Source organism: Hippocampus bargibanti, linkage group LG13 (assembly GCF_051943395.1).
Source record: "Hippocampus bargibanti isolate YZ-2025 linkage group LG13, ASM5194339v1, whole genome shotgun sequence".
Taxonomy (NCBI): Eukaryota; Metazoa; Chordata; class Actinopteri; order Syngnathiformes; family Syngnathidae; genus Hippocampus; species Hippocampus bargibanti.
The window spans coordinates 9,076,961-9,100,708 of record NC_142746.1 but is presented as its reverse complement, the minus strand read 5'-3'; the positions used below and the strand labels follow the sequence as shown (position 1 = coordinate 9,100,708).

General features: G+C 42.5%; 1 protein-coding gene across 1 annotated transcript in view; it reads left to right on the top strand.

The window, feature by feature from the left end:
- meis1b (Meis homeobox 1 b) overlaps nucleotides 1-23,748 on the top strand; it is a 103,140-nt gene that overhangs the window by 28,836 nt on the left and 50,556 nt on the right. The window contains exon 8 of the mRNA XM_089011410.1: nucleotides 19,466-19,611. Coding sequence (XP_088867536.1) covers nucleotides 19,466-19,611 — 146 coding nt within the window. The remainder of the gene's footprint in view (nucleotides 1-19,465; nucleotides 19,612-23,748) is intronic.

Below are 23,748 nucleotides of genomic sequence, written 5' to 3'. Positions count from 1 at the left end.
TTTCGTCCCTTTTTGTTTTTCAGATGAATAAAAGAATTAGATTTCTGATGTGCTACAAATTCCATTATTTATTCATTTATTTATTTATTTATTTATTTTAACTCACATTTTTTTTAATTTTTCCACGTACACATCTATACTTAGATGCATAACCGGAAAACAATTGTATCATTTTTTAAAGGACAACCGACATCATTTTTTTGTTTCCTAACTGACATCAGAAAAACGTTTTATAGCAACTAAAATACCCAAAACGCCATAGGCTGATATTTTTAGTCAAACGCAAAACACCAATAAAAATGACTTAACGTTGCCCAAAACTGCCACTAATGAGCTCAAAAGTGGAGAGATTCAGAAAGTCCCGCCCCCAGTTCGCGATGCCTCGTCAGGGTACTCCTTCACAAACTGCCTTGCTTCAGAATCAAAACAATGGCTTCAGAGAGTTCAGATTCAGAGAAGATCCTTTCTTGTTACTCATCCAGTTATGAATATGATTAAAAAAGTTCTGAAGAGGAAAGCATAAGTGGTTTGCGATCGATTAAAGAAGTAAATTTGAGCCGTATGCAAGCAACAAAACTGGTGAAGGACACGACATATGAAGCATATATGAAGCTCTGTGAATTAGCAATATAGCATCAACATCGGTGATATGTGGCACATAAGGACATGAATAACAAATAATAAGCTACAAGATGTCAACATCAATGTAGATTGTTTAATGGTTTTGCATACAACAAGTTGTTTAAACTTTCAAGATTAAAAGTCAGCTCCTTGTTCGCTTCTGACTGGTGCTCTACTGTTCTGGTCCATTGGAAATGGCTGATTTTTCCCCTGGGAATTTGTGTAAACTTACACCTTCTTTATGCGTGTTACCGCAATTGTCTGCCACACAATGATTCTTGTTATTTATTAATGTAGCTTTCCTTCTAATTTCGCGATCAACACGGTGTTTTCAGACAAAACAAAGTACCCAAAATGCACTGTGTATCGCTTTCTCGGTCAGGGGCGTTAGAACGACATCACTTCTGGCATCGGTATCAACTCGAAAACAAGACTTCATGAAATTTTAAAAAGTGAAATCTAGCTAGATATGCGGTGGAATCTTTGTAAAATGCGTTCAGTAAAAGTCATTTGAAGTGATTTTACAAATTATGGACGCAACTTGTCGGGAGGTGTCGGTTGTACTTTAAGTGTATGAAAATAAGTTAATATTGACTAGATTATATATATATATATATATATATATATATATATATATATATATATATATATATATATATATATATATATATATATATATATATATATATATATATATATATATATATATATATATATATATATAATATTATTTTACATTAATTTTGTGTCAAATCACAATAAACAAAAGATGATCACATTTCATTTAAAAGCTTTGAAAAACATTCAAAAAACATTCAATGCAAAATCTGACCTTGAATGTATTTGTTTGCTCTTAATGTGTTGAAATATTTTTTCTAATGTATTTATAATTTCATGTTCAAGTGATTTTTTTCTTTTGATGTCTTGCATGAAGACTCTCGATTAGTTTTTTTTTTCAATTGGCTTTCAAGCATTGTACTCCCTGGACTTGTCCTTAATCAAGTGGCCAGTGAGCAACTCTTGAATTTGTGAGCTGTTGTGTTCAAGACGAAGAAAGAAAGAAAGAAAAGCAGGATCCACTTGGTTTACTCCAGTGAGGCGATGCTCAAGGAGGGGTGTGGATGGGGGTTCACAAGAAGGGGGGAGGAGGATATCCTCGCTATAAAGCATATCTTTAGCTCCCATGTTGTAATTGCGGGTCCGCTAATGATGTACGCGCACCCTCACTCGTTTGTTGACAGGAAGCGCTCTTCTTTAATTTGAAAGCGCCGGGCCGATATCTAATTGCTGGTGTTTTGCTCAAAGATACTATTTCCACGCCGCCACAGTTCAACGCACAGCAAAGCCCAATTGCGGAATGGGTTGTTTTCCAAAAGTACTCAATTCTTTTATTTCATTTCTCGGTGAACGCAACGCCATAATTACCGTGCTTCTTTGGCCAAATGACTGAGTGTGAATCATTTGATAGTGTAAATATAGATCCATAATATGGTTCAAATGATGTGCCATGTACAAGTGAAAAGGTCAAAGTTGAGCTTCCACTGGTGGGAAGTACCCAGAATGGTACGAGTTTGGGATTTTCCATTGGAGTTCATTTTTAGTAATAATCATAATACATTTCCGTTTTTCAAGTCCTTTTTTCAAGTCAGTGTGCTATCTTAAAAATAGCCATTTATTAATTTAATTTATTTATTTATTTATTTACGTAAATTAGTTTTAGTATATTCTATTTTTAACCCATTCACTGATAGACATATGCAAAAATGTGTCAACACCAGTTCCAGGGCTTTTCTCATTGTCACTCGAATTCCAGGACCCACTAAATATTGAGTTTTAGGACTACATAAACATTCAATGCAGCGTAAAAAATCGTAGATTCTCCTCTTTCATCGTAAAAACAGAGTTAATTTCTAAATTATATGGGTCTGGAGTTATATGAGATTGAAATGAGGGTGGCTGTCCAAAATGCAATGCAATGCATAGATCTCGGTTTATATAGCGCTTTAACAACAGCTGAAGCTGGAACAAAGCGCTAACATGGAAAAAGGCATATGCTGCCCCCTCGTGAAAGGAAACAACGTTGCCAGAGGCTATGGCCAGCGCTTTATCTGCACCCAAACAAGAAAAAAAACAAATTTGGGAATGGCAGTTAAGGAGCTAATATAAGGAGTATATTTCAAATGCAATCTTAAGAAATGGTCTCATCTAAAGACTGATTGATGGACTAAGTGCTTTACCTCAACATTTGAGTCCACATTTGCATAGAATATGCAAATGTGACTCACTCTTGCCTCACTCACACACACGCATGCACACACACACACACACACACACGCACGCACACACGCACACACAAACACACGCACACTTTGCACAAATGTTTATTTAGCCTTTTGATGAGAAGAGATTAGCACCATCGTCATCCTATTCTCTTAAACCAGCAAAGGGGGTGGGAGTGGGGTGGCTTGGGGTTCACGTTAAGGAAATACAGGATTTCCTGACACGCGGGGGTCTCTGATGACGTTTGCGAGAGGTCTCTGCATTTCTAGATGACCCCTCGGTCTTGGGAAGGGCAGAGGTTTATGAAGATGCAGGAAGTGATTGTGTCAATTGAGTTCTTCTCCTTCTACTGTTCTTGTTGCCGCTGTTTATTATTAGGCCCGCTGCAGTGGTCTGGCTTAGAGCTCCAAACAGAAAAGTGCTAATTTTAGCCTCCAAAGAGGATGATGAGGATAAATAGCTTGCTGCCTCCCACTGTGCCATATGCTCCTCTCGCCATGATATTGTCTCGCAGTATTTGGCCCCCTCCCCCTCCACTCCCCAACACCATTTCACTCACGCATTTCTGTCAGAGGAGATTACTCAATGAGATCACATGCACTGACAGTATGGAGCTATTCAACCACAGGAGCTCGTTCAAAAATGATGTTTGTGTGTTGGGTTTTTCATTAACTATTTTCTAAATGTAATTTCTGTGGTCATTTACTAGTGTCAAAATAAGACACTGTTACGGGGGTGGGGGGTAGTGTTGAGAGAACCAAGAGTCTTTTTCATGTCAGACCTACTTCAGGAACAATAACAAAAATGTTTTTTTTTTAAATTTAATTTAAAACAGATTCCTATCTTACTTACTGTCGGTGTCCAAATACCTGACTGAATAGCTGAAAATGGCGCGTCACAACAACGTGACACTCTGACGAAGGCGCAAGTAGACGCCGAAACATGTCAGGTATTTGGACACCGACAGTACACTGTCTGTAAGATAGGAATATGTTTTAAATTAGATATCAAGTAGACAGGATGAACTTAATACAACTTATAACAAAAATGATTTTTGGGAATTGCCATAGAGGTGGACTGTACTTAGGACTCAAATTTCAGGAAGTGGTACTTGATATTTGTAACTTTTGGACGTGCATTGCAAAGTCCAGCCCTAAAAAGTTTCTTTACCTCTCAAAAGTACTGTGGTCCTTACAGCTGCCTCTTTTAGCCAGTTAGTATAGAGCTAAACATCAACAGAATCCTTTCTGCTGTCCAAACTAAGCGGGATCCGGTTATGCGTTTTAAACGTAACACGTTTGAAAGTCCCAAAGAGTGACCCCGATCGGAGACAATACTTCTGATTAATGAGAGTGCCGTGTATCACCTGCGACATATTTTAGCTCATGTTGATATGTTGCTGTGACTCTGCCTTTAAATAAATAGTTGCAACCAGCTACAAACTTTTACATTTTGTCTCTCAGAACTGAAAAGCTTCTCGTCAGATCAGTTCACAGTGTAAAATGTCTCCCCAAAAGACATCTTGGACCTCTTGAAAGTTCTTACTCATGCGAGCAGGATTTTCCAAATTGACCCCTGAACTAAATTTACATAATACTCCCGACAATACAAGTACACAAATAATCAGTTCCATTAAAAATGATTCAAATGTTGCGCCGAAACTTAAAAAAAGTGGCTCATCTATGGCTCAAAGTAGAATTTTTCCGAAAGTGGCGCAAGTAGCGTAGCAGCATTTCTCTTTCATCTGCTATCGCTTCCAGCTGCAAGGTAACACCCCCCTCCAAACCCCATCTGTAATCTCCAGCAATTTACTTGATATTCCCACTTGTAAATGGGAGCCTGCAGTGGAATAGAGATGATCACTCTCTCTGTCTTTCTCGTCTTTCTCTTTCCAACCCCCCCCCCCACACCTCTTTCTTCTCTCTCTCTCTCTCTCTCTCTCTCTCTCTCTCTCTCTCTCTCTCTCTCTCTCTCTCTCTCTCTCTCTCTCTCTCTCTCTCTCTCTATTATTTGCTCACATGCTCTCCCTCAAATTGAAATAATTCAATTTATGGACACAGTTCCAGACCTCCCCGGCTAAAACCATTATGCACGGACCCGCCGCCCCTCCCCTCTTTTCCCGACAAAAGAACGGGAGAATTTAGCAGCGGGCTCTCCATAACGACACCCACGCAAAGCCAATTTCATGCCAGCCCAGAAGACCCACGAGAGGCACCATTTTAGCAAACCCCCGCAGGATTGTTTTTATCATCCGATGTGGGTCGATAACGCTTTAAATTTATTCCTATGGATTATTTTATCACCGCGTTCCGTCACGTAGCGAGGGGTTCCTGCTACGATGTCGCCGGCCTGATCCCCTCAATAATCACCTGATGTTTTTGACTCACTCAAGACAAAGCTGACACTTTAAAGGTGGAAAGATGGTGCCCGCTCTCGTGGGAATTTAGTTGGATTTTCCGGCAAAAGGGTACACATAATTTTTTTCCTCCCTCAAAACAGAAGCCACAACTGGCCTTAAAAACTATGCTTTAAGCCTTGAACCTGCCATACGTGCGGCTTAAAAATAATAATAATAATAATAATAATAATAATAATAATAATAATACATTTTATTTCAAGCGCCTTTCAAAACACCCAAGGACACTTCACAATAAAAACAATAAAACAAAGCACATAACAATAAAACCATAAGTAAAATGATACATAATAAAATAGCAGATAGAACTATACATTGAAATACAGCTGGGTTATACAATGCTTGGTATATATAAATAGGAAGATTTATACAAATTACAGAAATAAGTGTACAATTTTGATTTAACATTGAACCCATATCGCCCATTCTTGAGTGGTCACATAAAATAAGGCGAGAGCTGAGATGTCATCAGAACTGTCCTTAAAGACGGAAATTGAATTTATTTGAACATAAAACTGAATATTCTGTTGTTGTTTTTTCAAATTAATGCATGCACTTAAAAAAAGTAATATTAAATAAGAGCTAATGTATGTTTTCGTTTTAAATTGACAGGTTAACATTTTGAAAATTGACCAAAAAATAGAATATAATATATTTTTAAAAGTACAGTAGATACCTGAATAATTAACTGTTATTTTTTATTTTATTTTTTTACGTTTTTTAAGCCCCGATTTACCCCCTCCTTATTTATTTTTTGTCAGTATTTTCTTAAACTTTTTTTTTGGGGGGGGTATAGGTAGGGGCAGCTTAAATGTTTACTTTTTTCCTTTAATTTTTTTAATTTTACAACAGTACACATGTAAAACAAATGTTGAATAATATATATAATATAGTATACATTAAAAAAAGTCACATCCTAAATTGCCATTTTTTAAATGTGATGCTCACGGTGCGCTGGTGTCCGCCGGGCCAAAGCTTGACCCGAGGCTGACCCTCAGCAAATGGGGAACCACCTCCACCCTCACCCTGTTCACCTTCCATTACCTCCCCTAAGGCCGGATCACCTCTCCTTGTGCTCCCTTTGACATGGATAGCAGCTTTCGGGCTTTAAGTGGGAGATAAAGACCTGGGTGACTTGCGTGTTTAGAGGAAAGCCAGGGCCAGATAACAAATACCTGTAGGTAAACACACAGGGGGGGGGGGGGGGGGTTGTGGGGGTAGGTTGGTAGGGGGTGTCTTGTGGTTCTTGTTTTGTTTGTATGTTTGCAAAGTAACACAAGGCAGGCCACTTGTGACTTGTGCTACACACATTAGGACGTAACCCGATCATCTGCTGCTGCCGGAGTCAGTGAAACTCCAAGAGATAAGAGATTGCTCACCTGAGATAACTTCCTGACACAAACCCACACACTGGCACATACAAGGGTCATACTACTACAGGAAGTCACCCCGCCAACTCCAGGAAGTGACCGCAAAGGGCCAACATTCGGAGGGTGATATCACTCGGTCCACACAGCAGGAAGTTGGTCTGTAAAAAGCCCCGCTTGCTTCCTGTTCTGAGTTGAGGTCGCCTATGATTGATGAGACTTGATAGGAAAAAGTACTATCCCAAGGTGAGGGCCTTGCTTTGACTCCTGAACTGGATTTCAATACTAATGGTCTGAGAAAAGTGACTTGTTGTCAAGTACAGTTCATTGTTGATCATATACTGTCGAAAGAAGTGGTTTTTGTTCTTGCCCCTGCCGCCAGTGCTGAATTCAGACAATCATGTTCCAAATTAACAATAGCTGTCCAGACCTTTCTAATTGTTTTGGTTCAGGTGAAACCTGAAGTTCCTGGAATAGAATAGGTGACACAACAGAGCTTGTAGACTCCTTTCCAAAGGTTCTTGGGTTCCTGCACGTCTCAGAAGGACAAATGGCACCTCAAGTTTTGAAAATGTTTCATTCCTGGCATTTAAAGTCTCCAATCGGATCTCTCAAGCATACAATGTCCACTGCAAAGGTTCCCGATGCTCTCGGAAGCACTCCCACTTGCCGGATTTTCTTTTAATCCCGATAAATTACCCCACAACTAAATTTAGACACTAGCACTGTCTTCAAAAAATATCCAGACATTCCTCTATCACTCCGCAACGTCATTTGCTGCCCCCACATAAGGGTCGTATCACTCCGTCCACACGCAGGAAGTACGCCTGTAAAAGTGCTGCTCACTTCCTGTTTCTCGACAAGTCCTTATCTGGTACGCATGGGGAGCCTTGATAGGACTACAAATCCCCCATCGGCCTCTCCTCGCATCCTGCACCCGTCAAGGACGTGCTGACAGCGAGGAGGAAGTTGAAACGTTAAATTTAATCCACACACCAACGCTCAAATATAAATGAAACGACAAGATCCGAGGCAGTTTAGCAGGTTGTACCTGTTTGTCCATCCCACTTCCCACACTGAACATTCTTCTCATTTGCAAAGAATAACTGGCTCTTGGCGCAGAAGAAATAACCAGAACAACCAGAAATCATCCCAAAAAGTCCATGGTGTGAAACTACAAATAATCTGTCAAGTACAAAACAGGAAAGGCAAATCTCGGCCCAGTTTGGAAGCGGTTCCAAAGACGTGATGTGAAGATTTATTGACGAAACCAGCATTCTCACGTTTAACTCTCTCACAATTGTTTGGCACCCTCTTAGATGGCTTTTGACACCTCCAACCCTTTCGAGCAAAGAGTGGGAGATAGCAAGGGAGGGGAGTCAAATGGAAAAGTGGGAGGGTGGGAAGGGGTGGGAGGCCATACAAAAGCCAAGAGCACTTAGCGGCACAATGGCACGGCGGCGGGCCTTTTTCCAAAAGTCAGCTGACAAAGTTCTTGAATGCCGACGTGGGACAAAGAGGGAGAACCTTCGGGCTTAACTAAAATAAGAGTGCGGGAGGGTAGGAGGGGAAATCCCATTCTTTCCCCACGATTCGATTTAGTCAATCGGGTGCGAGAAAAAGATGAGAAAATGAATCGCATGTGTCTCAAAGGGTCAAGGACACAGACTTCCACCCTGCCTGGAATGAAGCCTGGCTGTTCAGGGGGCGTCTATTGGCCAAGGTACTCTGGCATAGTTGCACTCTCACGGGGTAACAAGTCCAGACTGACTTTAGCCCCTTTAGCTGAGCACACTTAACAGGTAGATGCTAGCAGTGCAAGCTAATTGTATTATTTCTCGGCATTGTGTTTACTCTGATCGCAATCCAAAGTATTGCTCGCCTATCAATCGCTAGAATTCCTTGATCATGAAACAAGGTTCATGAGTGAGAAAATGATCTTGCTCGCCTGTTGACTAGAAAACATAAGAGGCGGGCACCTTCTGTCCTCTGCCTCAGCCAGCTGTCTGTGCACTTGAGAATTAATGTTAAGATTTTAGTCCAGTGGTACCTCTACTTACAAACAAATGTCTTCTCATGTGAAATTTTCAAGTTATGAAATGCCTCAAGTGGAAAATATTGCCTCTGGTTACATACGAAATTTCATTATACGAACGGTAAAAATACAGCATCGCATGCTACTCGCAGCTCTGAGTTTCCTGAATTTTTGGGATCTTCATAAAGATTAGCAACTTCACCTGGAAAATATGTCTACTGAGGAAATTTCTTCCAAATCTAATTAACTTCGTAAATAGTGGAAACACTATTCATATTCGAATTTTGAAATGGTGTTATATTTCCTGAACTACTCTTGTCTCATGCCTCAGATAAGCTGACCAACTTCTCCTGGCGCAACCAAAGTTCACACAAATGGTTTCACATACTTTTTGCGATTTTGGATTTCGAATCATTGTCGTGTAAAGTTGCCATTTTCATCAATAACCAGTCTAATGTCATACATTTGATCGTGGATGATTTCAAGTTGTTTTGGTTTTCTATTCTGCGTGTGGTGGCCACTATCACAGAAACACAAAGGCATGAGCGCCTTAAAAAAAATCAAAATCAATAGCTGCACGGCAAAAGTGCTCGACATGAAAGGGTGAACTCATCACCCGACAATTCCATCTTAGCTTGTATCATCGTCCCCTTTCTCCCGGAAGTGGGAATAAAAGCCAGTGACTGTGTTTATGTGTGTAACTGCGTGTCTTTGTGTGTGCGTGTGTTTGTATGTGTATGTGCGTGTGGATGATAGGTTTAATGTCATGTCGCTGGCCGGCGCTCGGGGCCGTTTTGCGGCGTGTCAAGGCAGGCCCCTGGTGATGACCCTTTACGGTGGAGGAGGGGCAAGGGGGGGAATGGCACTGAGAGAGCAGTCACATTTACGCTGACATTTTTTGCCGTCACCTATGGCGATGTCAACAGGAGCCCACTCCCACCCCCTAGCCCCTTCGACCTCACTCTCTCTCTGACTCTCTCTCTCTCTCTCTCTCTCTCTCTCTCTCTCTCTCTCTCTCTCTCTCTCTCTCTCTCTCTCTCTCTCTCTCTCTCTCTCTCTCTCAGTCACACACACGGACACACACACCCACACACACAAACCATTGTCATAGATATGAGAAGAGCACACATTTGATGTCTCTATAATCTAAATTCTTTAACAGTCATTATGTGGACACAATATACTGAAATAGTGATGACCTACATTCTGTGATAAAACACACCACCACGCTGATGCGCGCACACGGCAGCTGACCTTTTGCTACAAGCGTTAAAGCGCTCCACTGCCTCCCTTTCAATGTGTGTTGTATCTCTGCTTAAGAGCTGCGCTTCATGTAAAAGGGGCTACTGTTTGCAGGGTCTCTGTGTGTAACAACCAACAGAATCTCCATGTTATAGTCTTTGGTTGTAATTAATTTTAAATCTGTTGTTTAAGACTCGGATCTCAAACTCAAGCAATATGATGATAACACGAGAATCCCCAACCTCACCCCAAAAGTAAGTAGTAGTCGGCCACTGATTGCGATTGGAAAATTTCTCTGGCAAAGTTTAACTATGCTGTGAGAACAAAAGGAATCAAAACAGTTTCTGGGGTGTCGATCTGAATACAGTAAAGTCTCGTTATATCGATATCGGATATATCGATAGTCCCGGTTATATCGATACTATTTCTATGCACGCACTGAGAAAATTACATGCAAACAGGGTCGGATATATCGATAGTCCCGGTTATATCGATATTTTTTCGGACTCCCTTGAATATCGATATAACGAGACTTTACTGTATTTGACAGAAATATGGATACAATTGATCAATTGCTCGTAAAAGTAATTGACAAATGAATTAATGATTAAAATAATCAGTTGAAAGGTGTGCGGATAATTTATGTTGTCTTTATCGAACTCAGTATCTGATCTCAATCTTGGATGACAAAATGGCCGCCTTTTTTTAGGTCCTCATAGAACATGTTTTTATCAAGAAACTTCCGTCTTGAATGGTTAAAACACAGTTTCAAGGGAACAAGTGTTCATATCACCGAAAGATAAATAACAAACACGTTGACTGTTATCGCATCCTTAAAAAAAGTAATTAAACAAAAGTCCACGTGTAACCACAACATGCATCATACAGTTTGTGACTCAGCACTGAAGTAAAGAAGTTGACCCGGTTGCACCTTTTCATCATGACAACGTCACTCCATTTTTTTTTAAGTTTGTTTTCATGTTCTGCTAAATGAAATCTAGCCCTGCCGGCGGGATGCGATCGAACTGCGTTGCAATCTCAAAATAGTGGCATGGCTCTCCGGCGCGGGCAGGAAGGGAAAAGTCTAGACGCCGCCGTTTTTTTTGTCCACAGCACATGTCATTATGTGCACTTGAAGCTGCACAAGTCGGTAGACGTTTCTCTCGCTTTCCTCTCTCCGTCGAGTGAAAAAAAAAACTTTGGTCATAGAGAGTGTTTTGTGTCTCAGAGTATGTTGTTTGGAATACTTCTAGTAACCATTTTTGGAACGTCGCCCCATGGAACATCCCACGAAGGAGGAAAAAAAAAAGCCAAAAAGCGTTTCTGTTAGTTGGCGCCGTAAAAAGAGAAAGTGTACCCCGCCTTTGGAATTTCCCTGGAATTCCAACATGTTCTGAATATTTGTGAGAAGGAAGGCTCCCCCTATCACCCCCAGACCCTCTCCCTCACCCTGCCCAACCACCCCCGCTTTAGAGCTTATGAATGGCCAGAATACAATAAGCGCCATTTTTTTTTCTCCCACACTGCCCGCCCTCCTTTTGCTGCATTAGCCAGCGAGGATTGCTGGGAATGCGCTGTTTGTGCATGGGGATTTTTTTCTTTCTTTCTGTTCACATTGTGTTAGTTAATTTTGACTTCAAAACACCGTCCACTTTTACTCTGGTAAAGGATGGATTTTGTTGATTCCAACAATTAATGCAACAACATAACTAACTTCCTTGTAATAGAAAATTCAATGTGGATGACGTTTGGTGGCAAGGATGTTTGTAAAGCTTTTAACCCGGAAGCAGTTAAGTGATTTTGAACGATTAGCTAGCTCGCTTTCAATCAACTGTTGAGCAGCAGGGTCCAAATGAATCTTTGTCTCGGCAGTGTTTTAAAACCTTGCTGTTAGCTACTCTCACACATTTATGCATGGGCAAAAAAAAAAAAAAAAAAAGAAAGCTGTTTGCCCCAGAGAGAATGTCGCCTCAGCTAAATTAACTTTACCTTTCGGATGCCGTGGATGACTGCCAGTCTGGAGGATTTGTTATTACGTCAACAGAACCGACTTGTATTTATTTTATCCCCATCCTTGTTAACTCATTCACTGCCACACAGGTGCAAACGCGTGTCCACTCCAGTGCCATGGTTTTTGTCATTTTCACTCAAATTCCAGGACCCACAGAATATTGAGTTTTAGGACTACATAAGTATATAATGCATCATAAGACACATTAGACTCTCTTTTTCATCAGAAAAAATGAGTTAATTCCTAAATTGTAGGGGTCTGGAGTTATATGAGCGCTCCTGTCCAAAAGCCAATGCAACACATTCATATCGGTTTATATAGCGCCCTAACAACAGCTGAAGCTGGAACATAGCACTAACATGGAAAAAGGGAAATGCTGCCCCTTCGTGGAAGTGAAAAAACATTGCCAGAGGTCTGACCAGCGCTCTATCGGGACCCGCGCAAGAAAAGCGAAAACCCGAAAAAATGGCATCTAATGTCATACTTTCAATATCTGAATAAATACGGGAATGGCAGTGAATGAGTTAAAGTAAGCCGCCAGGTGGGCCAGTGGTTTGCATTTTGACCTCACAGTGCAAAGGTTTGGGTTGAGTTGAGTTGAGTTTTCTCCGGGTGCTGTAGTTTCCTTCCACATTCCAAAAAACATGCATGGCATGCTGATGGAACTCTCAAAGTTGTTCCTAAGTGTGGTTGTTCGTCTCTGTGGATTGTGATTGACTGGCAACCGGTTCAGGGTGTCCCCCGCCTATTGCCTGAAGACAACTGGGATAGGCTCCAACATGCCCTGCAACCTTTGTGAGGATAAGGCGGAGCAGAAAATGGATGGATGGATTGACTTTGATGGAAAACGATATATAAACGCAAAAAGCATTTGTAGCACGTTGGAAACTGTTTCATCGTAAATGATCTATAAGATGTCGCTGTTATGTTCTATCAACATCGACAGGATTTCAACACTGATCTTTTCCAGATTTGATTGTATGCCATTACGAAGAAAAAGTCACACGTGTACGAAAAGGAAATTCAAGCTGGTTGTGATTTTCCCCTGATGCGTGAATATCGCCTCTGTGAGCGGCACCTGGATTTCTGCTGGGTTTTTCACCTGCTACACAAGAGGCCGACGCGTCTCCCATGTGGAACACGATCACGAGGCCCCAAGGCCCGGGTCTCGCTCGGTCTGGCCTGCCCGCCGTCATGTGAGACGTTCTTCTTGTGAACCTCCAAAAAGGAGCCAACCCGGGCCCACGGGAAGCGAGCTCGGCGGAGGTCACTTGACAATGCAGAAATGAGCCTTCACGTGATATCTCCTCAAAGCACTTCTTCTCCCTCTCAACTCCAACTCGCGCTCCATAAAATCTCACACAAACACCCTCCAACCACCTTCACCACAAAAAAAAAAAAAAAAAACGTTTTGCCATCTGTAAACGATCTCCGTGCTCATGACATCTGGCACAAAGCTAATATTCATCACCCTTTGCGCTTTTGGCACTTGTGGGGGAAACAAATGGATATATTAGAAAGCTTAAATGTCATAATTCTACCACGTGGCGCCGGAAGCAAGACGGCGCATTCTTGCATATGACTGAGTGGCAGAAATTGGCGACTGTTCATTTTTTTTCCTCACGGGCGGTGTAAAAATGTCCGACACCTCCAACGTGGCGCAGTGCGAGCGACGGCTCGTAATCAGATCATAACAGATTAGCCTAGATAGCGCTCGATAATGTCAGCGTTTGCCTTGAGACGTCACACTAAAGAGATGAAGCGTCATTAGTCTTCTTGATAGCGCTGTTTTGTTCAACCTTCCTGTTATGTACAGTGGAGATGAAAGATTAATCCAGGCTTTGTGTGCATGTTTTTTTTCTTTCTTTATTTTTTATTTAATTGTGGTACACAATAGTAGACACACGTAGGTACTTGCAACAAGATAAAATATATTCAAAAGATATTTTTGTCAACAATTTATCCCCCGATGTCACTGCTGGCTTAATATTTTTATTAGAACACCCTATGAGGGTACATAAACCGGACACAAAATTGCGATGCACCTTCAAAAGGATCAAAAATTGTAGTACAATAATGCTATCTTACATCAGCGACATTTGGATTTGATCCATATAAACGCACAAGATATCCGGAAAACTCACAATAAAACTACAATTGAGAACACACGCACACATACAAAAACATGGCCAAAATAAAAATGGACTTCTTAAGTTTAAAAAACTGATGATTGCAATTTTGCTCTTGAGAATTTGTACATTTTTGTGTGTGTGTGTGTGTGGGGGGGGGGGGGGGGGGGCGCGCGTGTGTGTGTGTGTGTGTGTGTGTATGCGTGTGCGTGTGTGTGTGTGTGTGTGTGTGTGTACTCAGCGTGTGAGGCGACTGATAAAATATTCTTTCCCGTGGTTGGCCCCGGGGCATTTCAATTGCCCCTGGCTCCTTCCAGTCACTGGCCTGCTCCTTAATTGCTACACAGACACACACACAGACACACACGCACACACACACACATACACATATACACACACGGCCGCATATCCATACACACAACCGGCGTGCTTGGGAAAAACATGCATAAAGAAAAGGCCGCACGCATACAGACCGATGCGCATCTATGCATGCATGCATGCATGCTGCGCACACATACACGCTTACACACACACAAACACGCACACGCGCACACACACACACACACACACACACACACACACACACACACACACACACACACACACACACACACACACACACACACGCATGCACCCACAATCCGGCCTTGCACCCCCACGGCCAAGCACCACCCTTCATTGATTCGGCCCTTCTTCAACCTCATCGTCTTCTTCTTCCTGCTTGTGTTGCGCTTGCTGTCATGTCTTGAGTGTCTTCGGGTCACTTTGGTGCAAGATCGGCCATCTTGAATGCGGTCACCTGACCCTTACATAAAGGAAAGGGAAAAAGCAAAACCTCAAAAGGCTTTGTGAGAAAAAGCGAAGTGAAAACACATTTTCTTTAACAACAAAGAGTTGTTCACACATACGCTCACACACGTATGTATCTGCCCATTTCATTGAATCTTTTGCGAGCTAACATTTCCTCAACATGTGGACAACCTTCCTTCCCTCCTCCTCCTTTTCCCCCGTTTCCTCCTAGAAGTAGCTGTCACTCTTCCCTTTGCAGAAATTAGCCCCAGACCTGGCCGAGGTGATGGGTATCAAATTGCGCCAAGAATGGTAATGCCGATAAAATTGACGGCACTTCCTTCGCCGTCTGCCTGCTAGGTAACTGTAAGCATTGGCATCACTGAAACCAAAACCGTAAGCATAAGCATCACCGGGGTGCGCGGGGCTCACCCTGCGAGGAAAAGTCAGTCAGGAGGCTTTGGGTTTCAATACAGAAGCCAATTTGGTAAATACATAACGTTTGTCTACACGTCCTTTTTTAATCTTATTTGAAAACTTTACCCTGATACGTTAAGCCTAACTTGATACACCTTGATGCTTTTCTACTCTCAACCTGAATTTGAATCTCTGATTTAAAATTGACAACCTGGTTTGAAACCATTTATGTGGTTTGTAACCCTAATGTAGACATTTGACCCTGGTTTGGAAACCCAAATTTAAAGCCATGATAATAGCTTGATAACTTAATATGAAACGAGATCAGTGGTTCTTAACCTGGGTTCGATCGAACCCTAAGGGTTCGGTGAGTCGGTCTCAGGGGTCTCAGGTGGATCCTCCACCACAGAGGTCCACCCTTTAGTCTAGTCTGCAGTTAGTAGGCACAGTCATTGGAAGAAGGGTTCGGTGAATGAGCATATGAAACTGGTGGGCTTCGGTGCCTCCGACAAGATTAAGAACCACTGAACTAGATGCTTTGTTTGAAACCTAACCTAACCTTCATTTGTCACCAATATTTCAAATCCTTACACCCTGTCACATTTCATTTTGCGACCAATGGGTAGCACTGTTTGGCCCCGCCTGCAGCTACACAGTTGTTGGTCATTTTAATCAGTAGCAGTTGAAATGACTCCCGGCACGACCATTCAGTGTCGAGTCATTGTTTGTTTCACCCGGTCCGGTTCGTTTCGTCCTCTCGTGTATTACTCATGGTTTTGTTTCCTACTTTGGGCATTTGTGTTCTGATGACTTTGTTGTTTGAGGTTTTGTTCCTGCTGACTTTATTTCATACAATTTGTCAAATGCACCCTGCTCCTCCCTCCTACTTGCATTTTGGAGTCCACCACCACCACCACCTTGCAAATTGTGAAACTCTCCTCCAAAACCACGACATGTATCCTGGCCCTAGCTTGAAACCCTGACGGCGTATCAAAATCCTATCATGACAACACTTTCTTTTGGTGAAAACCAAACAACCTTGAATTGACCACAATGATTTAAGAACCTTATTGTGAAACGCCTCCCTTTGCTTGAAACCCTTTCTTAAAATCCTGCTTTAAAACCTGAAAATGAAAGCCCAATCCACCTTGCATAAAATTTACATTTGACAACCTAATCATCCTAATTTCGACATGAAACCCAATTTGAAACCCTACCCCTGGTTTAAAACCCCCTTTTCACTTCCTAACCCAATTTTGAAAAACAATTTTGCATTTTGATGCCAGGGTGGGCTTTGATTGTTCGTTTTTTCCAAATGTTAGCGTGCTATAAGACAAGGCACCAAAAACAAAACAAGCCAGGGATCTTTTAACGTGTTGTTTGCGATACTTGTCGTGATTTTCTCTTTTCCCTCCTTCTCCTGCCTTGCTCTCTCTCTCGCACACTCACTCACTGGCTCACTAGCTCGCGTTCAGCAGCGAGACATTTGCTTCTGTTTCCCCAACTCGCACGGGACGAGCCCCTGGGTTTGTTATTGTAGGCTTTGCTGAACATGAGCTGGTCTTTACAGCGGATTCAGAGCATTTGCTTCCAATGAAAATGTGCTCTTGGATTACAAGCGCCTAGGCTGCACGGACCGACCCGCCAGTACGCTCACGCAATGTCTAAACTTCAGGGTCCTCAGTCCCCACCTGAACAAAAGTTTTATTTATTTATTTATTTTTAAATATGACAATGTAACACTTTCCATGCACCTTTTTATTTTGCGAGGACACCCCATTTGCCTACCAACAAGCCTACAAGATAAAATAAACATACACTGGTGCGAGTGTCGGTGTTGGCGACACGACTCCATACGTGCTGTGACATTCTGGGAATGATAGTTTTAGTGTGTAGGTGTTATAACAGAGACTTTTTGGTGCCAGTTTGGTGCCGGTGTGTCCAAAAACACAGCGGTCCTTCAAACGTACCAGTTTTTGTGGTAAGCCTCTCAAGGGTGCAAGTTTGACAAGTTACAGGTCCTACCTGAATTTGGTAGTTCCTGCTGTCCACACGGTGCTGCTGTAAGAGTGCCAGGACCTTCTTGCCATTTTTATTTCTTGGGACTCAAAAGATAACATTTTCATATTTTCAGAAGGCCGGAGCCTGCTCTCAATTTTTGGTAGGCTTTTCTTTTTGCCCTGGTGAAATGCCCCAAACCCAAATTTTAGACAGTTCCAAACAAGCAATATTCATTGATGCGTTCTTGGGCGATTATTCTTTGTATTCATTCTTTCCTGTAACAACATCTTGACAATTATAATGACTCTCTGCAGTCCAAACCAACAGTGGTCCGAGAAAGGCTCCTACTTCCCCTAGTTGACATGCATCTTCGATTCAAGTATCACAATTTAGAGAGTAGTTCCTGCAGTCCAAACATATCTGAAATTCTTGGTTCTGGGGGACCGTTTCTGCTTTTGAAGTACAGTAAAGTCTCGTTATATCGATATCGGATATATCGATAGTCCCGGTTATATCGATACTATTTCTATGGACACACGGAGAAAATTACATGCAAACAGGGTCGGATATATCGATAGTCCCGGTTATATCGATATTTTTTCGGACTCCCTTGAATATCGATGTAACGACACTTTACTGTATTTAATATTTATCTTTTCCAATCGCGAGAAATAGCCCATTCAGATCTATTCAGAGCCGGGCGTAAAGTAGCCCTCTAGCAAGCATCTCCTTTTTTTCACTCAGAGCATTTTCCTGGCTCTTAATTTAGACATTATAGTAGCTCAAAGTAGCCCCTAAAAGTTCCATGTCCTTGTAGTGAAAACCTACCTTTTGGCTGAAAGTGTTGCGTCCACACCCACCACGGCTGTGCCGCCATCTTCCTGTGCCTCTGGGCATTATTATTGTTCACACCTTTGTCTCTGGAACCTTCTTTTATCACTGCAACGTCATTAAAAAGTTGTCCCTATGTGCGACGATGCACCTTGGTATCGCATGAGCTGGCAGGACGGATCTGGGCGTGCTTACTAGCCTAATGGCGTGTATAATTCAGGTGCCCTGCAGGCGCGCTTTCAGAAATTCTTTTGCCCGAGGTAATGGGGAGCAAAGACCCCAGGTTTTAGGCCCCTGATTATTCCGCTGATGGCGGCAGATGTGGAAAAAAGTCATCTCCAGCCGGATTAGCGCCAACATCCCTATTAATTATCAATGTGCTCCGGTTTAGCGAGGTGTCGCTCCCGCGCCGCTGCAAGCCTAGCAAGCTTTAGAAGTGCTTTGTGTGTAATCAATAAATAACCGCAGCCAATTCTCGCAGAGCTTTTTATTTGGATTTTTATTTATTTATTTATTTAGTCTGCACGTGCAGCTCAGCTAAGTCGCTTGTTTACCGCTCCTGGTGTTTCTTTGATGAATGCCATCTTGCTTCTTATTCTGAATACCGATAGCAACAATTAGGGCCATATGGAGCGCTAACAGTAATTGGTGAGATGTGCTCGTGGCTATATAGGTACAGTATATGAATGAATTCAGAGGTTGAGGGGAAAAAGCCTTTGAACCCCCTAACCCCACCCCTTTTAAGCTGTCTAGCCCCTCAGGTGAGGTGAACTGGCCTTGATATAGCACCTTATCAAAGCCCTACAGGTTGCTGTAAGTATCCATGACACCATTGTTATGAAAAGCAGCTAGCTTTGTTAGCGCCGGTTTTTTCACACTACCTTTTATTTGGCAGTCTCCCCTTTTGTACCGCAGTGTTACTGTTTTCTAGCGCGAGTCAAATGGCGGAATAACTACCACCCCCCCACAGCCACCCCACATCCAGGATAATAAAGACTAAATCTCTCTGTCAGTTTCAATTCTGCGCGGGCCAGGATGGCTGAGTGGGGAAATGCGACCTTACAAGTCCTTTGTGCTGGGATGCGTGCTGTGTTTTGACTGTGAGGGTTATGAAAGGCGGCAATATTTATAAAAGTATTAAAAAATGAATGTGTTTATGATGCGCTATTCACTTTGGGCTATTGTCACGTTTGCATAGAAAGCCCGCCTCCCCCACCGCCATCGCCCGGGAATTTCTCGCTATTTTATTGCCCTTTGAGGTGCCTGACGTCTACAAATAGCATGTCTAATCTCTCGTCTTCTATTTTTGCCTTTTTTTATTTTTAGGTGACGGCTTGGACAACAGTGTGGCCTCGCCGAGCACGGGCGACGACGACGACCCGGATAAGGAGAAGAAGCGCAACAAAAAGAGGGGAATTTTCCCCAAGGTGGCAACCAATATCATGCGGGCGTGGCTCTTCCAGCACCTAACGGTGAGTTTGGATTGTTTTTAAAAAACAGCAGTAAATACACAATTTTGCATTTGTATGTCATGTCTATGTGGGTTTTCTCCGGTACTCAAGTTTGCTCCCACGCCCATAAAAACATGCATGCTAAATTCGATTCGGCAATCGGTTCGCGCCCACTGCCTGGAGTCAGCTGGAATAGGCTCCAGCATGGCCGTGACTCTTGTGTGAATAAGCGGATTAAGAATTGGATGGGTCGGTGGATCAAATATTACTATGCCCTTTGAGACTTGGGATTCCCCTTTCTCCACTTCAAAAAAATCATAATGGAAAAAGAAATGTTTCATTTAGTTGGCTTGTGGTAACGCCACTTATTTCATTTGGGTTTCTGTTCCGTCTATACAAATAGAAGGCTTGCCGCTGAGACACAAGAATTCCTTTCACTCATGATGCGCACATTGTTCCTTTTTCTGTGAGTTTGGTTTCAAATGAAGCCCCTCCTTCCTGTATTGTCACTGATGTCACTGTTACTAATTTGATTTGAAAACTTTGTTTTCTTGATTTTCATTCGTCCAAGAAATGTCATGCAGTCACCAGTTAAACACAATGTATCATATACAAAATGTTGTGCCTCAGTTGCTCTCAACGTCACATTTCGTGTGAAAATATCTCAACGCAACTGCAGCCACTTTGGTTTTCATCGCGCTAACCATCACGTCAATGGCCGCCGGATCACATCCTCCTTTCATTTTTCTTCGAATGTCACGCTGCACCTCTCTCATAAACACACACTTGTGTTGTCATCTTCTTCAAGCGTAGCAGCCGTCACCCCCCGGCTAGCAGCTTGTGTTTGACGCTTTGATGGAGCACTTATTAAAAACAAATATGTCATTCTTTCAAAGAGACCTAAAATGGATGAGAAGCAGCTTGTGATTTCACTCAATGTCCTGATAGCAGCAGCAGCGGACCACAAGATCACGGCGGAGCACTTCCTCCCTCAGTGAGGATTTGAAGGGGGGGTTCATCTTCACACTAGAACTCATCCAACCCGAAATGTCACGCCAACACCATCGGCTAGCTTCATTCCCTCAGCCTACAAGGCTGGGATTACATTCTAATTCTAAATGGCCAACAAATACAGTATGCCATTACAACACGGTCAACCCCCCGCCCCCTATTCATCTCTGAGATACTCGTCTAAAACCTTACCTCACGATCGGGTAGAGCTGTGGGATTTCAAGGACTTTGTGACGAGACTTCATCCGACAACCGTTGTTGTCTTAACGGTGTTGTTCGCATCCACATTTGCATTCATTTTTTGGTAGAATTTTCAAGCTTTACACCCCAAATGTCGAGTTCAAGGGATGATAGCGAATATGATCCTTCCCTCAAAAGCTTGAATACTTCTGATAACTCTCCCAGTTCATCGGACAATGACTATTTCTCGACAAGTGGGGAGGAGGCGTCAGAGGATCACATCCTTTCGCAGAAAATCCTGGAATAACGATTAATGAAAACCTTGCAGACCTGAGTCCATTTGGTTTCTCTCAGTCTATTGATAAAAGGATTATTGACTCTGTACTCGTAGGGACTAATCATTTTGCTGAACAAACTGGACAGGATTTACCAACTGTTTTCATAGCCAGCATCAATGATACCATATAGAACATAAAAATATCTGAAAAAGGAAAGTTTTTCACCAAATAATTGTTGGGGAAGGGTTTAAAACATGTTTTAAACAAAATGTACCTTTTAAGAAGCAGCTGAAGTGCAAAATGACAGGGGCTTTCCTTTCCCATTTGCGAAGACACCCAAGTCCCAGCTAATCCGATTTAAAAAAAAAAAACAAAAAAAAAAACCCAAAACAATATACGTAATATAATGACAACAGGCTGGTGTTCAAGAGGTTAGCACATCAACGTCACACTGCAAAGGTAGTGAGTTCTATTCAAGCTTTCTGTGTGGAGTTTGCGTGTTCTGTTGTACAAGTGAGTCTGTAGTTTAGAGCCGTCATGCTTCGAGGAAGCGAGGCGATCTGACGCTAATCCGCAAACAACTGCCGTGGCCTGCTTTTATTGCATGAGTCATTTTTTATAGGGTTGCCATCATTTTAATCACGCTACTTTCCAGTTAATGCCACCCTCACTGGCTGCCTTAGTGTCTGATTTTCAGTCTTTTGTGTTACACCAATTGAATCACATGCAGACATACTCCCCACCCCCTCCATTATCTTTCAAGTCTATTTAATAATTGAGCGCACATGCAGGAGAAATGTTGACACAGCAAAACTAGACGAGAGCAGTGGGACCCATTCGGTCCCCACAAGGGAGTCGCCGTTGTGCCTGAGTGGAAGGGAGGGGAAGATGGACTCAGAGGTGGCAGGATACATTCTTCCAGCTGTTCCGGCATCTGATTTAATCTTTTGGGGTTTTCATCTGATGTCTGAAACTCAATTCCAGCAAACTGTGAATAATTTTGGGGATCAATGGTCCTTGGATGTCATCAATAATTTAGATCAGGGATGGTCGACCTGAATGCTGGAAGAGGCACATTTTTATCACTGTTATTAGCGGTGTGGGCTCACATCGGACCACTCACATCCTAACCAGATGTAGAGCAAAAAAATTAATTTTAGATTTAAGCAAAATCAGTTCAAAATACCTTCTACTGCATAGGTGTCAAAGTCAATCAAACGTGAAATTCCATGATGCTTGCTAAATTCTGAACCAAAATTTCTAATTGTCCCATGTAAACCACAATAGCAGTCTTTATTCTTGACTTCAAATTTGAAAACTAGTTATTCATTAATTTGTTGTGCATGCTGTATGTAATATGTGGAGGAGATGAAACAGGAAATCGTAACTGCGATGTGGCCTGCGGCAAAAAAACGAGTTTGACACCTCAGTTCTACTGTATCTTATTTTTGATCATTATTTTCAATGCATGCATGTTTTATACAGCACAACAACAACAAACAAAAAACAATATGTAGCTACCTACCACTGTCACGGTTTGCGAGGTGGTGATGGCGGATTCGGATCCCAAAAAGCAGGCAGGAGGGAGCAGGAGGTTGTTTGACAAATTGTATTAAAATAAAGTCAGCAGGAACAAAATGTAAAACATCAAAATGATCTGAATGGAAAAAATACAAAGTAGCAAAAGAAGACCAAAAGTAAAAGCCCGCCAAGGTTAAACAAACACGTACACGATGCATGCCGCAACCAAGCAGCAAACAAACAGCAAACAAACAATGAATCGGCACCGGATGATCGTGCCAGGTGTCCTTTTAAGTGTCATTGATTATAACGACCAGCACCTGCGAGGCTGCCGGCAGGGCTGACGTCGCTACCCGCTGGTCGCCAATCTGATCGGGACGACCAGCACCTGTGCAGGTGGGGCCGACAGCGCCCCCCCGTTGGTCGCCAACCAGATCATGACAACCACACTCTGGTTGTGGTTTATTTTTTAATCAAAATAAGTGAAGTTAAGTTTGTATCAGTTTTTTTCTTAACACAAGTCATTCAAAATGAAAGCAATAAACGTGACATTGTAATGTTATCCTCAAGTACGGATAACCGGACATGTGAACTGAACTGGAATTGGTCCCCGTAAAGTCTTAATCATACAGTATCAGAGCTGCAGCTCAGGCCACTGAGAAAGAAACACAAAGGGTCCTGCCTCTTCATAGTATTCCATCATGCATTTGGAATCTACACCCCACTGTCCACACCCCCCTTTGCCATCATCCAAATTTCTTGTTTAATTTAACAAGAAATGAGTAGTAAATGAAAGCTCGGGTCTCCGACGCGCCCCGTGCTCCACACTCTTCTCCCCTCTGAAAAGGCAATTTGTGAAATTATGTGATGAGGTAATTAGACGCAATTCACAGGCATGGCTCAAACCCCGTCCCTGGCATCAATCCCCCTACCGCCAAACCCCACCAACTGTTATTCACGTACATGGCTGCCTGCCTTAAACTGGGAGGGTGGCGTTGGGTGTTAGTGTGTTAGCTGGCAGACTGGGATACAATCTCGTCAACATTATCGCTAACGCTCCCGTCGCTGGCTGAGCTCCCCGCCGATTTGTACACACTGGCGCCGTAACGAGAGGCAGCCGCGATCGCAGCTCATAAACAGAGCCCCACCAAAAAAAGCAACGTGACCA